Source organism: Plecotus auritus (assembly GCF_963455305.1).
Source record: "Plecotus auritus genome assembly, chromosome: 5".
Classification (NCBI taxonomy): domain Eukaryota; kingdom Metazoa; phylum Chordata; class Mammalia; order Chiroptera; family Vespertilionidae; genus Plecotus; species Plecotus auritus.
The window spans coordinates 34108026-34121887 of record NC_137776.1 but is presented as its reverse complement, the minus strand read 5'-3'; the positions used below and the strand labels follow the sequence as shown (position 1 = coordinate 34121887).

Genomic DNA, 13862 nt, shown 5'->3' with positions numbered 1-13862 from the left:
CATGGTGGGCAGACAATTTTGAGTTCTATTTTTCACTTACTTCACCAAAAACTGTTTTTGTTTTTACAAATTTGACATTCTAGTGGTTTCCAAATAATCTATGGACTAAATGTGCCCAAATTGTTGTAGATATTAGATTATTTTAAGATCTTGGGGATCATAAATAAAGGCTTCTCTGAACAGCTTTGTTCATATAGCTTTTCCTTTCTTATTCTCAATTGCAATTTAAGGATAACCAGAGATTACAGCTCTTGATCAATATTTCCAAGCCTTTGAGTCATTAGTATCAACTATAGGGTCATCAGCACTGTCCAAGCCAGATGTGCTGTCCGAATTCCTTTTATTATTTTATTTTTTTTTTCTCTCTCAATGCGGCATTTCAATGCTGATGAATTGATTTGCATATCTTTAATTTCTAATGTCATTAAGTATTTTTCTTACAAGGTTGGTTGTAACTGTATTTCTCTTTGTACAAACTGTTCATGTCCTTTGTTAGTTTTCTGTTGGGAATTTTGTTAGTAGTTTTATACATTGGTATAAACTTCATATATTGCTTTGCTTTTTATTTAATCTAGATGTTGTTGTTGTTTTTTCCATTCTGTTATTTTCATCCTTGGTGGGCTGGATTTCATTATAAAGTGATCTGTAATTTTTTACTGTCCCATTTTTCATCTTTTCCTTGGTAAAAATTTTTTGCTTACCTTAGTCAACACTTTATCATCAGTATTTACTAGTGAGCAATTACTTGCTCATTTTAAATTGGTCTCTCACTCTCTTATTTTTTAAAATATGTCTTTATTGATTTTTAGAGAGAGCTAGAACAAGAGAGAGAAACATCTATGTGATAGAGAAATATTGATCAGCCGCCTCCTGCATACCCCCAACTGAGTATCGAGCCTGTAACCCAGGCATGTGTCCCCACTAGGATTCGAACCAGTGACCTTTGGTGCATGAGATGACACTCAACCAATTAAGCCACCCCGGCCAGGGAGGTCTCTCACCTTTTTAAAAGTTATGTTTTATATGGGTCTTTTGTGGACCTGCTACACTCAGTATCCCACAACTACACCAGGTAGCCTATCACTGTGTCAGTTTCTTCCTTAACTCAGCTGTGATTTAGGAAACCATCTAAAAATGTCTAGATGGTTGAGTGGTTATGGCTAGCTCTGTTAGTTATTTCTGTTTTCATCATCTTGTGTTCTGGGAGTATAGGATGAACACTTTTGCTTTGAGTGTATTCATATCCAGGTGCTCCGTAAGCTTCTGGGTTCTTAGTTTTAGGATCACCAGCACTCAGAAATTTGGGGGAAAACAAATTCTTGGATCCTTTTTGAAGTAGAGGCATGTGATTAATTCTATGACCTTGAATGACCCAGATCCAGGTAGCAATCAGATGTCAGGAAAAACTCCCCACGTGCTGAAGTGATTGGATAAGCTTAGTGGAGAGATTAAAGGTATATTTTCTTCTGGACAAGGAAGGAGAAAAGAGTGGGATTTCCATTAGAGCAGAAATAAACGCTTGTTACCAGTCATCATGAAATTGTTTGTTAAAAAGAGAGTATCATGTGTATATGTTTTCCTTGGTGATTAATGAATGATAACAACAGCATCAAATGGAAAAATATCTCCAACGGAGAACCTCCTGCCCACCCCTTTCCATAGCAACTGGCCTCCAATGAACTTCAGTTTAAAAAAAAAAAAAAGGCACTACAATTCAAATTCCATACAAACAAAACCTGAAACAAGCATGAAGATTCCTAAGTCCCACCAAACTGTCTGATTATTCCAAGTACAGCAGCAGTATTTTAGCGGCCAGGGGGAGCCCTGAGTCACCCTAATGAGCTGACTCTCTTGCCCAGGTCCCTGCCCTCTGCCCCACTGGCTTGTTACCCATAGAGTTCCTTGCACAGCAGCACGGTCAGTTTCTTCAGATGAGGGAGACCGCTGGAGCCCGTCTTCACAAAATCAGCATCCAGGGTGAGCTGAGTGCTTAAATAATCCTGGATGGCTTTCAGATGCTCTTCTGGAAGCCTGAGGGAAAAATAACAACAAATAAAAACATGCTTGTCCTGTTCCTTTGGCCACAGACACCAGCAAAAAGGAGAAGAAATCTGCATTCTGAGTCTCCTGCTGAGACAAGGTCCTTCAGGGGATCATATCCACCTGTTTGGTTCCCTGGGTCTCACTGGGGCTAGAAAAATAGGTTGTAGTAAGATTAAAGGGTTGCGCAAGGGAGGGGGTCTAGTAACCTACCCATAAAGGCTCTTTCCCAAGCCAGTACTTGGAAGGCAGTGATACCCAGAAATGTTTATCCTCTAAAAAGAAGATAAAACAGTTTGGAAAATGTCCCGTGGAATTGTTTCCCTACTTCATCTATTCCCTTCCTAAACATGGAATCTGAGGGCTGAGTGATGGCAAATGGTTCCAGCTCACATGCCAACTGCAAATTCACAGCCAAAGGCCACCTGGAGCCCTGTGTCGGGAAGTTCCAAGTGATTCTAGGCTCCGTGGGGAATGAAGTCTCTGTGATGAGAGATGGGGCTGAGAATGTGGTAGTGGCAGCCCAGATGCCCTGCCTTGGGCCTCCCTCCCAGTTCTGGTCCAGCCCCTTCATGGACTGCAGGTCAGACTTGCTCTTTGAACACCACGTCCCAGCGGAGGAGAGCCCAGGCCATATCTGATCACACCCCTACATTCTATGTCCCAGCACCTTTTTTCCCCTAGATAACTTTTTTGTTGCTGTTAACCCTCACCCAAGGATATTTTTTTCTATTGATTTTTTTAGAGAGAGTGGAAGGGAGGGAGGGGGAGGGCAGAGAGAGAGAGCGAGAGAAACATCAATGTGACAGAGACACATTGATAGGTTGCCTCCCACACGTGCCCTGACCAGGGCCGGGGATTAAATCTGCAATATGTCTTTGACTGGGTATCAAACCCAGGATCCTGCAATGCATGGGCTGATGCTCTAACCACTTAGCTACACCAGACAGGGCTCTAGATAACTTTTGAATCTTGGTTCCTATAATATAAAAATTAATTCCAGCAAATATTTCCTGAGTATAACACCCCAGTCACTCTGCTAAGCACTTTATGCTCATTTTGTCCTTTAATCCCCAAATCAATGTTATGAGGCAGGTATAAGTTCTGTTTCACAAATGAGGAAACTGAGATTCAAGGATGGTGATATACCCGTGTGAAAAAAAAAATTATTGCAAGCCTTAAAAATCTTTGTTCCAGCCTTGACAGGTAATCAAATTCAAACTGGAGGTCACAGGTTTTTGAGGTTTCTTTTGAGGATCCTTGAAAGAATGAAAAGTTGTTGCTCTTAAGATTAGAGAGAAGTGAACTAGCCATTCTGACTTCTCTAGTTTGAGAAATCAGCAACTATTTACGTAGCAGTTGTCAGAACATTTAAGTTTAATCTATACTTGTTCTGAGTCTTGACATCATAAAAATCTCCATATATAGTAAGATATGTATTTTTAATCATCCTAATGACTACTGATTTATAACTTAGAGACTACGAAGCCTTGCTATAGGAAGCGATATTTGTTAAAATGTTTGTCGTATAAACGTGTTGATGTAAGATGGAAACTCTGCTGTTCAGAGGTTAATTTTACTCAGCGGTCTTATGTTAACCAACACCTAACTGATTAGATCTAATTCACTTGCACAAAAGACTGTGCAGGTCGTCTTATAATTAACAATAACCTAAAGGTGGACCTCTGTGTACAGAGCTATTTTACAAGCAAAATTGATTAACTTCCAAACACAAGGAAGAATCTCAGCTTTTCATGACCCAGAAGAGAACAGAGGGCCGACCCTGTGTCCTCCACCATGCACCATGTACTCATCCCCAACTCCATGCAGAAGTTTCAGGAAGGTTCTATTGCCGCATGTTAGCTGAGAAGCAAAACCAGAGAGAGCACGCCTCCCCTGCTCACAAGCCCTCAGCTGCACCCACGCTCCTCAGGAGGCTGCACAGAGGCTCAGTTGCATACACTGTCCTTCTCCACTGGGCCCTAGAGAACACCTGTCCCTAGAGAGGAGGCACTGGAGAGGAGATGGAGTCAGTAGATGTGGGAGAGGCGGGAAGATTGGGGAGATGGTGGCACCACTGGGCTCCATGCCTATTTCCTCAAGGAAGTCACTGCATTTGGCATCTAAACCTGGAGAGAAATGCGAACTCAAGGAAACCAACCATGGGCTCTGCATGAAATATTTTAATAACCATTTGTTATGTAGATGCATATATCAGGATAATCATGATAATGTATGAAGATATTCAAAGCATTGGATGTGTAGCCAATTGATAAAAAGTACAGGTAACTCAGAGTGTGCAGAGCACACAGCTGGTGGGCCTGGAGAAGAATCAGGGGATGTGTCGGGTGGAAACAGGAAACACCAGGTATCTTAGCAACTAACTGGATGCTTGTAGGTACCTGCAGGCACTTCCTTTGTATTTTGTCAGATTGGGTGGTAGGTGAGCAGCCTCGGCTGCCTCAAGTTGATCTTTCAAGTTGGAGATGTTGCAGCAGCCTGCCACATCTTTGGGATATTCTTTGGGGGCCCCTTTTCTCACAAAGAAACACAAATATTTCTAAATTATAATGCATGGAAGTTACTGGTACTAACTAATTCATACACGAGGCAACATGCTGGGCACTGGGGACAAGATCCTCATGGAGCTTCCTTCCTATTGAAGCCGTTCCCAGGGCCTTGAAGTCAGGGCCTCTGATTTGCAAGTGCTGGGCCTGCTAAGAAAGGGACCACAGGGCAAAGAAGCCCCGGACCTCGTCAGTGTGGACCAGCCAGTATGCTGAGAACCCTGGATCAGAGCAAGTAAGACTTAGAGCATTGGAATGAAAGCATCTCACACCTCCCATCACAAAGGAAGGAGCTCCATGCTGTGCAGACCTCACAGTTCGTACCACATATGGAACTATTGCTCTGACCCATTTACTGGTGACAAGGAAGGTGGCCCCCTTTGAGCGGGGCCCGGAGCAGGAAAGAGCTGTGTGGCTGATCCGGGATGCAGGGCAGGCAGCTCCTCTGCTTGGGCCATCTCACTCAGTAGCTGGGGTGGTTCTAGAGCAGCCGTGGGCAAACTATGGCCCGCGGGCCGGATCCGGCCCGTTCGGCTGTTCTATCCGGCCCGCAGAGCCGAAAGAGCGGAGGGTTCTCTTGCTCTCCCCTCCGCTTCTTTACTTTGAATTTATATTAGTTCACACAAACACTCCATCCATGCTTTTGTTCCGGCCCTCCGGTCCAGTTTAAGAACCCATTGTGGCCCTCGAGTCAAAAAGTTTGCCCACCCATGTTCTAGAGGCACTGTGATGGAAAAGATGCTGGGTGTAGTTTATGGCAAGTCCCAGTAAGGGAGTCTCAGCACAGGTCCCTAAAGTCTGGACCACACTGACGGCAGCAGATGTACATCATTCCAGAGCCAGCTCCTGCCACGCTGCTGGGCTGTGAGACGGAGCCTCTGAGCAGGGCCACCCAGTGCCCATGCAGTGGAGCTACCAGGTGAGCTGGGCTCCCTCAGACACACCATCCCCTCTGGGGGGCCAGTGGGCTCCACTACTACCTGTCCTGGGTGGAAGGGGTACCTCCAGGAGTGAGTTCTGAGGGGGCTGCCTGGGGGCTGTGGCTCTGAGGCTGGTCTCTGAGGGGACCCACCAGGTGGAGACTCACCCGCTGGTGTCCATGCTCTGTAGTCGTTGAAACAAGGTTTCCGAGAGGCTCGGCCGGCTGACCTCGGTGGCTCTTGGATTCTCGCTCAAGGGGGGCACCTCCTTGGCCTCACATGGCCCGGCAGATAAAGGGATGTTTCTCGGTGGCAGTTCAGGCGGAGATGGAACACCTTCTACCCAAGAGAAGAGCAGAAATGTCATTCGGACTAAGCTTTAGCTTCTCTCTGGATCACTCGCCTACAGAGAGGGCCATGTAGCTGATGCACTATGTCCTCTCTGCAGAACCCATCTGGGCCCACACTGTCCCTGCCGTCCCCACCCCCTCACTGCCTCCCCGACTGGAGGGGGAGCCCACTGAGGCCAGGGGCCTAGTCTTAGTGGTCTTTGGCTTGGGGGCCTAGCACGGTTTGTCCCATTGAGGCACCCAGCAAACACTTGACATTTGGAGTCCAATGGCCATGCCAGGCAGAGCGGCTGGCCTTGGGCAGGTGGAGCCAGCAGCTCTAGGCAGCTCAGCAGAACGGCCAGCTTTCGGGGCTGAAGCAGGGGCCCTGGACCAGGCAGAGAGAGACCCCCTTCCCAGAACAGGAGGAGCAGGGTGGGGAGCAGGCAGGCCGACACCAGCTCATCCCTCTCCTACCTTGCCCCCTTTCTCTGCTTTCTCTCCAGCCTCTGAACCCCAGGCCTTCAGAGATTAAAATAAAATAAAATAAAATAAAATAAAATAATAAAATAAAATAATAAAATAAATAAAATAAAATAAAATAAATAAATAAAATAAAATAAAATAAAATAAAATAAATAAAATAAAATAAAATAAAATAAAATAAAATAAATAAAATAAAATAAATAAAATAAAATAAATTAAAATAAATAAAATAAAATATAAAATAAAATAAATAAAATAATAAAATAAAATAAATAAAATAAAATAAAATAAAATAAAATAAAATAAATAAAATAAAATAAAATAAAATAATAAAATAAAATAAAATAAAGCAACTGAGGGGTCTTACTTCACCAAGAGAATTGAAATATAACACAAATGACTTGAACTGGCCTGGGAAGTGAAACTCCTACCTATTCACCTTTAGGAGGACTTCCACCCTCCACTCCACAAATGGGTGAGGGTCCTGAGCCCCTGCATCCAGGACCTCCTGCCTGAGCCTCTTTGCACACCAAATGGTCGCCCCACGGCCTTGGCCACAGAGCTACCTCTTGGAAGGATCAGCCCTCACTTCCTCTCCTGCTGGGCTCTCTGGCTCTTTAGATGGTTGAACTGTTATGAGCCCCACGGGGACTGCAGCGCCTTGAGACCGGGGCTTCATTTGGGGAAGTAAAGCCTGCAGTTGGCAGCCACTGGTTGGTTCTCTTTGTGGCTCTTACAGAAGGTCTCAGGACTTTCTCAGATGGCCATCCCCAGAGGGGCAGAAAAGCTGGGCTGGGGCTGTAAGGCAAGTGAGGACACTCGTGTGGAGGGCATTTCTGCAGGATGGTCTCTGTGTCAAGGCCAAGGGCAAGCACATCTGGGGGGCGTCTGGGGGACATCTGGCTGTGGCACAGCCCTGGTGAGTGACCCTGCACTCACACATGGATAGGTTGACTCTGACTACTTCACAACCGAGGGCACCTCTTACTGGGCTGAGGGAGGGAGCAGAGACATGGCCTGCCCGGGTCCCCCTCAGCCTCCATGGCTGCCTTTGGAAACCCTTTGCCTGGCCTCGCTCTCTCCACCGAGCTGATGAGGCCGCCTTGAGTGTTCATCCTCGGAGGCAGTGGGTGAGCTGTGTAGACACTCAAAGTGGGTCGCCTGGAAGCAGGGAAGAAGGTGGGTGGTGACCCACAAGCCAGCCCATGGCAATGGGATGAGAAGGGTGTCTAGTACATGGCTGGCAGCAGCCTGCCAGGGACAGGAGGGGAGACAACCAGGGACCTCAGCATCTCTGCTCTGATCTGCCCTCCCTTGGGGGCGACCCTGGGAGACCTGGTTGTTTCCAGGCCCTGGAATTTAGGAAGAGCCCTGACCTCCTAAGTTGAAGGGTTCAATCAATTCAGTATCTCGGGGTTTTCTTTTAGGAAGTGAACTTTTAGGGGGAATAGAAGGGTGCCACCCAGGTGTGCTGCCACCTGCATGGCCTTCTCTGCCAGATCTTGTTCTGTTCTGTCTGTCCCTCTGCAGCTTACAGGGCAGGTCAGATTCACACATGCTTTTAAGGGTCTGTAAGTTTTGTTTTATTTTAATGATGATAAAAAGAAACACCTTTCTTACCCTTCCAGTTATTAGCAAGAATTTCCTCCTCTTTCACTTTTTTCCCAGTGAAATGCAGCTAATTATTTTGATGATGATGGCAGCTGCATTTATTGAGCACTTACTATGTACTAGGCTCTGGGCTCTATGTTTATTGACTCATTTGATGATACCCTGAGAGGTAGATATTATTTTTACTGCCTCTTTAAGAGAAGTCTGTGGTTCAGAGAGGTTAAGTAATTCATCCAAGGTCACACAACTAAGAGGCTGAGGAGCAGGAAGTCCAACCCAGGGCTATCTGACTCCAGAGCCTGTGTCTTTACTTGTCCTTAACACTCTCTCCCCCTGACAATCAGACCCACCTAATCTATGAACACTTGCAGTGAGAGAAACACCCCACCTCTGCCTGGTGTCCCTTCCTACCCGTCTCCTCCTCTGGCTCATCGCCGGTGTCCTCTTCCTCCAGTGGCACGGGATACTGCAGGTGGGTGACCAGACCCATGTTTTCCTTCTTGTAGAACTCGATGAGCTGGTCCAGCTTGGTGAAGAACCTCATGGGGACACCTTCAGATGCCTGAGGACAGAACCCCAAACAGAAGCATGGTTGACTGGCTGGGACATCACCCAACCACAAAGGCCACCTGCAGCAGAGACCAGGGGGCTGAGAGAGTGACCACGATCCAGAAAAAGCCCTGGGCATGCCTACCTGCCACGCCCACGCCCACACCCTCACATCCCGTGACCAGCAGCCCCCAAGAGCCAGTCTGCGAAAAGGCACAAATAGGACAGTTGGAAAGATTTTTTTCTTTTAGTTAAAAAAAAAATACAAACACTTTTATTTTAAAAAGTAGTTTATTATACAAGTAATATATTTTCATTATGGCAAAATTAGAAAATACAGAATGTTTAAAAATAATTTTTTATTGTCTCCCTTCCCCACCCCCCCTTGCCATTGACCCTTTCAAGCCTACCCCCTCCTCCTCCACCCCAGGCCTTCAGCACCCTATTGTCTGTGTGAAAATACAGAAGTTTTTTTTTAAAGAAATCACTTGTAATCCCACAACCTTGAGAAAACTTTTCAATAGTTTAGAATGTTTTTCTAGACTGCGTTTGTGTGTGTGGGGGGTGGGTGGTGTGTGTGTGGCAGGGAAGTTATCCCTCCACCCCACTGAAAAAATCACTTATTTTTAAATACAGAAAAAATCTATCCTAGCAATTATTTGGCTTTTATTCCTACATTTTTTCATTTGCTATACTTCTGCTTTATCAAAGCCCAGCAGATGAGTTAGCACAAAAATCTTCCCTGATTTGTATCTCTGTTGCTGATGACAGAGGAGCCAGGCGACAATTCCCCGGGGGTGTCCAAATGCCCTGGGGCCAGTTCTTCCTCTGGTTCTGTGACTTCAGCAGGAAATTCCAGGAGGTCCAGGGGCAGTCAGCTCCTCTTGCTGAGGCTCTGCTTAGCTGAGACCCCACCCCAGGTCCCACCCCTGTTGGTTCCCCCTGAGGGGTTATCAGGCAGCAGGTGGATGGGACAACTCCCAGCAGGAGACTTACATTCTCATCAATGCTGTACCCTACAGCTCCTAACCCAACAGGTCCCAGTGTCCTATCGAGCCTCCCTGTCCAGTCCCCCGCCTGGCATTCCCTGTCTCGAAGAGTGGCACTGTCCTCTCCCCATTGGCCCAGCCAGAAATCCAGAGGCATCTTGGACTTCCCCCTCCCTCTGGCACAAAGGGCAAAGGTAGACAGAGTGAGGCAGGGTGTCCCTGATCCAGCCACGGAGATGCTGAGCAGGGCTGCAGCCTTGGGTTGGGAAGGAAGATGCAGCTGGGCTCCAGAGAGGGGCCTGGACACAGGGATGAGTACCAAGGAGGTACCCCACTCTGGGTGGGGCTTCCCTGGCCTCGAAGGGGCACAGCACCCCTGGTCCTAACACTGAGTGCCTGTGATTCACCCTTATTATCATAACCGCCATCAGGTCAAAGACAGTCATGCGATTTTAAAATGAGTTGAGAAGGTGCCGTCTTTGGAGTTGGAAGTCAGGGGTCCAACTGCTCCCCTGGGGACTGCCTGCTGCCTTCTTACTGAAGGGACTGGGTCCCATCACTGGTGGAAAAGGAGGCCAATAGGCAGAAAGGAAGGGGGTTGGAAAGTCTACCCCGGTGAACCAGCGGGGTCTAGGGCTGTGTGTGGCTGGATCGTCGTGACTCATTCACCTTTAAGCTGGGTACCTCCTGCCCTAGCATGACTGGGCCTGACAGGGAGGATGGGGCGGTGCTCTGGGGTGAGGGTCTTCAGGGCTACAGGTAAGAGGCATTGGGAGAGAAGACTAGGCTGGATGACCCAGACCCAGACCTCGGGGAATGGACCAAGACTCAGACCTGTCCTGAGCCCTTCCTTATTCCTGGTGGTTAACCCCACGTTGTAATGAGGGTACATTGCTTTCAATGAACCCACCTCAACCTCCCAGCTTAACGCAGGGGTTTCCCTTTGGCCTCTCTTTTTCTCTCCAGGTGTGTTTGTATGTGCTTATACACAGCACACCTATCTAAATCTGTGCAGGAGGGGTGTGTGTGTGCAGCTTAAGTTATTCAGTACATTTGTAGAAAGTTTAACAAAAGGTTTTTTTAAAAGTTCTTTTTAATAAATTCTCCTGTTTTCACAAAGCCCCCTGCTAAGCAATCTCCTTCAGGCATTATTGAATCAGAAATATCTAAGTAGGGGCAGCCAGGCCTTCTAGAAAGTAACTTGAATAGGTTCAGCACCAAAAATGAGCAGAATAACAAAAATAATTTGCCATGACGCAAGATCAATGAGCTTGATTTCGTTAATGCAGTCGTGATAAAAGCATCATCCTGCCAAGGAATGGGCAGCTAGTGATGACAGGCCCTTAGGTGTGTGGGAAAGGATTCAAAAATACCAGAGAAAGTCAAAGTGAAACAAATGGTGCGTGAGCCTGGAAGAGGGTTCTCAGCTGGGGAATAGGTGTTTGAGAGAGCACGTCGATGTGGGAATCTAAGGTGCCGGTGCTAGGACTGTATTTTACATACTGCTAAAACGCTAACTCGCAAACTACCATACACCGTCAATTGTGGACACATTTTATTTCAGAGACATGAAAAAATAAAGGTTCTAGAATTGCTGAAATATGCGGTGTACTAAGCATGCAGAATAATAGAACACTCTAAAGTTAACCAAACCCCCCAAATAAATAAAATTAATCTAATCCCTACAGATACAATGAGGTGCGAGGACCTGGAGGCCCAGACTGGGGGTGGGTGGGTGAGGAGTATAGTCTAGGCCCGTGATGGGGGGCTCCACATGCCCTCCACAGACAGGAGCAGCCAGTCAAGGCATTCTTATTCCAAAGTGGGGCCTAGAAAGATACTCCATCAAGGCAGGATGACAAGAGGGCAGGGAGGGGGCCAGCAAGGCTCTGGGTCTGCAGAAATGGCAGCTACCCCTGGGCGTGGCCTAACAAACCTGCAAGTCAAAGCGAGAGGCGGGAATTGGGACCTTCAGGTGAATAGTGCATTGGCCATGGGCTGGTGGGAGCACGGGGCTCCATAGGGATGGTCAAGTGCGTGTCCACCTGACTGTGCACCTGTCGCCTGTTGTACCCCAGATGGTGCTGTAGCACCTGGAGTTGGAGGTGCTCAGCAATCAATGGTTGGATGGACTTGCTGCGTTTGGAGCCAGGAGAGGTGGCCTGATTGTAGCCCAGGCAGGTCAGGGACTGGGAATGCAGAGAAAGGTAGATAGCAGGGAGCACCCATCCCCTCACCACTGCCTTTTCAATCATTTAAAATGCAAAATGTCCGAAAGAAGTGTCATGTATATCAGTCCTGGCAGGAAGCAGATGTCACATTAAACTGGGGAGTTTGGGGAGAATTTAGTGGACAGGGTGTAGGAATACCAACAAGAGGGGTGCCACACCCCAGAGCTAGCACTGAGGAGCAGTTACCACCCTGGGACAGGCCACAGAGGAGAGGGAGGCATGGGAACTGGAGAGGACTGCCTTGCAGGTGCTGCACGCCACCCCCACCCCCACCCCCAGAGCTGGAGCAAGATGGCCTCCACCTTCTCAACACCTGGCTGTGCCCCTCACCACCCTCTCTCCCCGGCCAACCCCAGCTGGAAAGGAGGGGCCCGGACAAACAGCCACCACTCAGCACATCAAGTCCACGGAGGGTGAGCCTGTGTGTCCTGCGAGCACAGTCAGTGCTCACACCAGGAGGGGAACCACATTTGCTGCCAGGGAGGGGGCTGCCCTTGATCCTTAACGGTCAAGGCCTCCAGACTTTGTTCCTCATTCCATAGCCACTGGCTTCCTGAAGAGATTTATCAAGTCATTTTGAAACAGAGAAGGAAACCCTGATACCCTAACCGTTCGCTGTGAACGTGAGCCCAGCACAGGGACAGACACTCCCAGGGCAGTGCCTACAGGTGACTGCATTTCTGCTCTGCGACAACTCTCCCAGCACCGGAACGAATTCCTTGTCTTCGGCGGTACCTAGAGCACATAACCAAGGCGCCATTTGAACAGCAAAGAGCAGCATTTCCTAGTTAAGTTGGCTTGTTAACAACTTATGATGTGCAAGGCACAGAGCAGATGTCCCTTCGGGGTTTATGAGATCAACAGAATGGACATGAATTTATTTATGTTCATCACCAAAAGTCACACAGAACACAATGTGATAGGGGTTAGCTCAGATGGTAAAACAAAATACCCATCTCTTCTCCTGCCTCCCGTTAAAATCTTTCCAGCACAGTCATTTCCAGGAAGGCCCTGCAGACAGCACCCCACCAAGCCCAGCTGGGCCTGCATCCCCACAAGCTTAGAAATCCTGGAAGGAGTGAGACCCTGCTTGGCCCAGCCTCATCTAGTCCCCCAGACCCCGTGCAGGGGTACCCACAGGCCCTGTCGCTGTCTGGGGAGATGGGCACATTGCATAAGACAGACCTGACGGTTGGAAAATTGCAGGAGACAGACGTGGATTCCAAGCGGGCCCTGTAGGGAGGGGCCGCTTCTCCTGATGGCTTCACACCTGAGCTGACCCGGTGCCACACTCCTGGGGAAGGAACAGGGCAAGGGGAGAGGGCCACTTCCAGCCCCCGGGTTGGAGAAGAGACCACCTCTGGGGTCTTCAGAACAAAGGACAGCTGAACATCCATTCTGTTGGAGGCTCTGGGCTGTGAATTCTGAGAAAAGATGTTTCTAGAAACAGCTGTTGGCCTGTGCCTTTCAGACACCCTGCAAAGGTCGGGGAGGGGCAGGGAGGCTGGACAGGCTGAGCTCTCCCGGGGGGTAATTTTACTTCCAGCACTGTCCGCCTTCGCTAACTGGGAACCAAAAGAGGCACCTCGCAGGAGGAAGCCCGCACAGGAGCGGGTGGGAGCCGAGGAGCACGGCACAGCACCCTCCTCAAGGTTCTGCCAGCCTCGCTTTAAATGAACAAGCATACACAAGCACTGTGGGAATTTTACACATGATTGAAAACTACTAAGTATCATTATCCCACTGTGGCAAAGCATTTTTTCCACATTCAGTAAGAAAGCCACTAGAAAGGTCTTAGGCAGGGTGACAATACCATTTGGCTGCTGTGGAGAGAATGGCAGGGGTGGTTGTGGGGTAGCTGATGTCACCCTTTTCTATTTTTCTGTGGAGGTGGGAAAGGTGTTGGAGGCCTGGGGGGCCATGGGGAGGGCAGAACTGGTTTCAGGCTCAGAGCCCCCAGACCCGGGGCTCCCACCCAGCCACAGAGGCACCGCACGGATGGGGCAGAGAGGTGCCCAGCCTGTGCCCTGAGCATCACTCCTGCCCCGAGGCTCTCAGCTGAGGCCCGGCAGTGTGTCCTCCACTCAGAGATCAGCTCAGTAGGGGCTGGCACCACCTTCCTGTCCACCTCTCACTGTCA

General features: G+C 48.3%; 1 protein-coding gene across 2 annotated transcripts in view; it reads right to left on the bottom strand.

The window, feature by feature from the left end:
- INPP5D (inositol polyphosphate-5-phosphatase D) overlaps positions 1 to 13862 on the bottom strand; it is a 97710-nt gene that overhangs the window by 44117 nt on the left and 39731 nt on the right. The window contains exons 3-5 of one of the 2 annotated variants that reach the window (XM_080667809.1): positions 8365 to 8515; positions 5695 to 5866; positions 1891 to 2031 (exon numbers count right to left, since the gene is read on the bottom strand). In XM_080667809.1, coding sequence (XP_080523935.1) covers positions 1891 to 2031; positions 5695 to 5866; positions 8365 to 8515 — 464 coding nt within the window. The remainder of the gene's footprint in view (positions 1 to 1890; positions 2032 to 5694; positions 5867 to 8364; positions 8516 to 13862) is intronic. The other variant, XM_080667810.1, reaches the window with a different exon arrangement.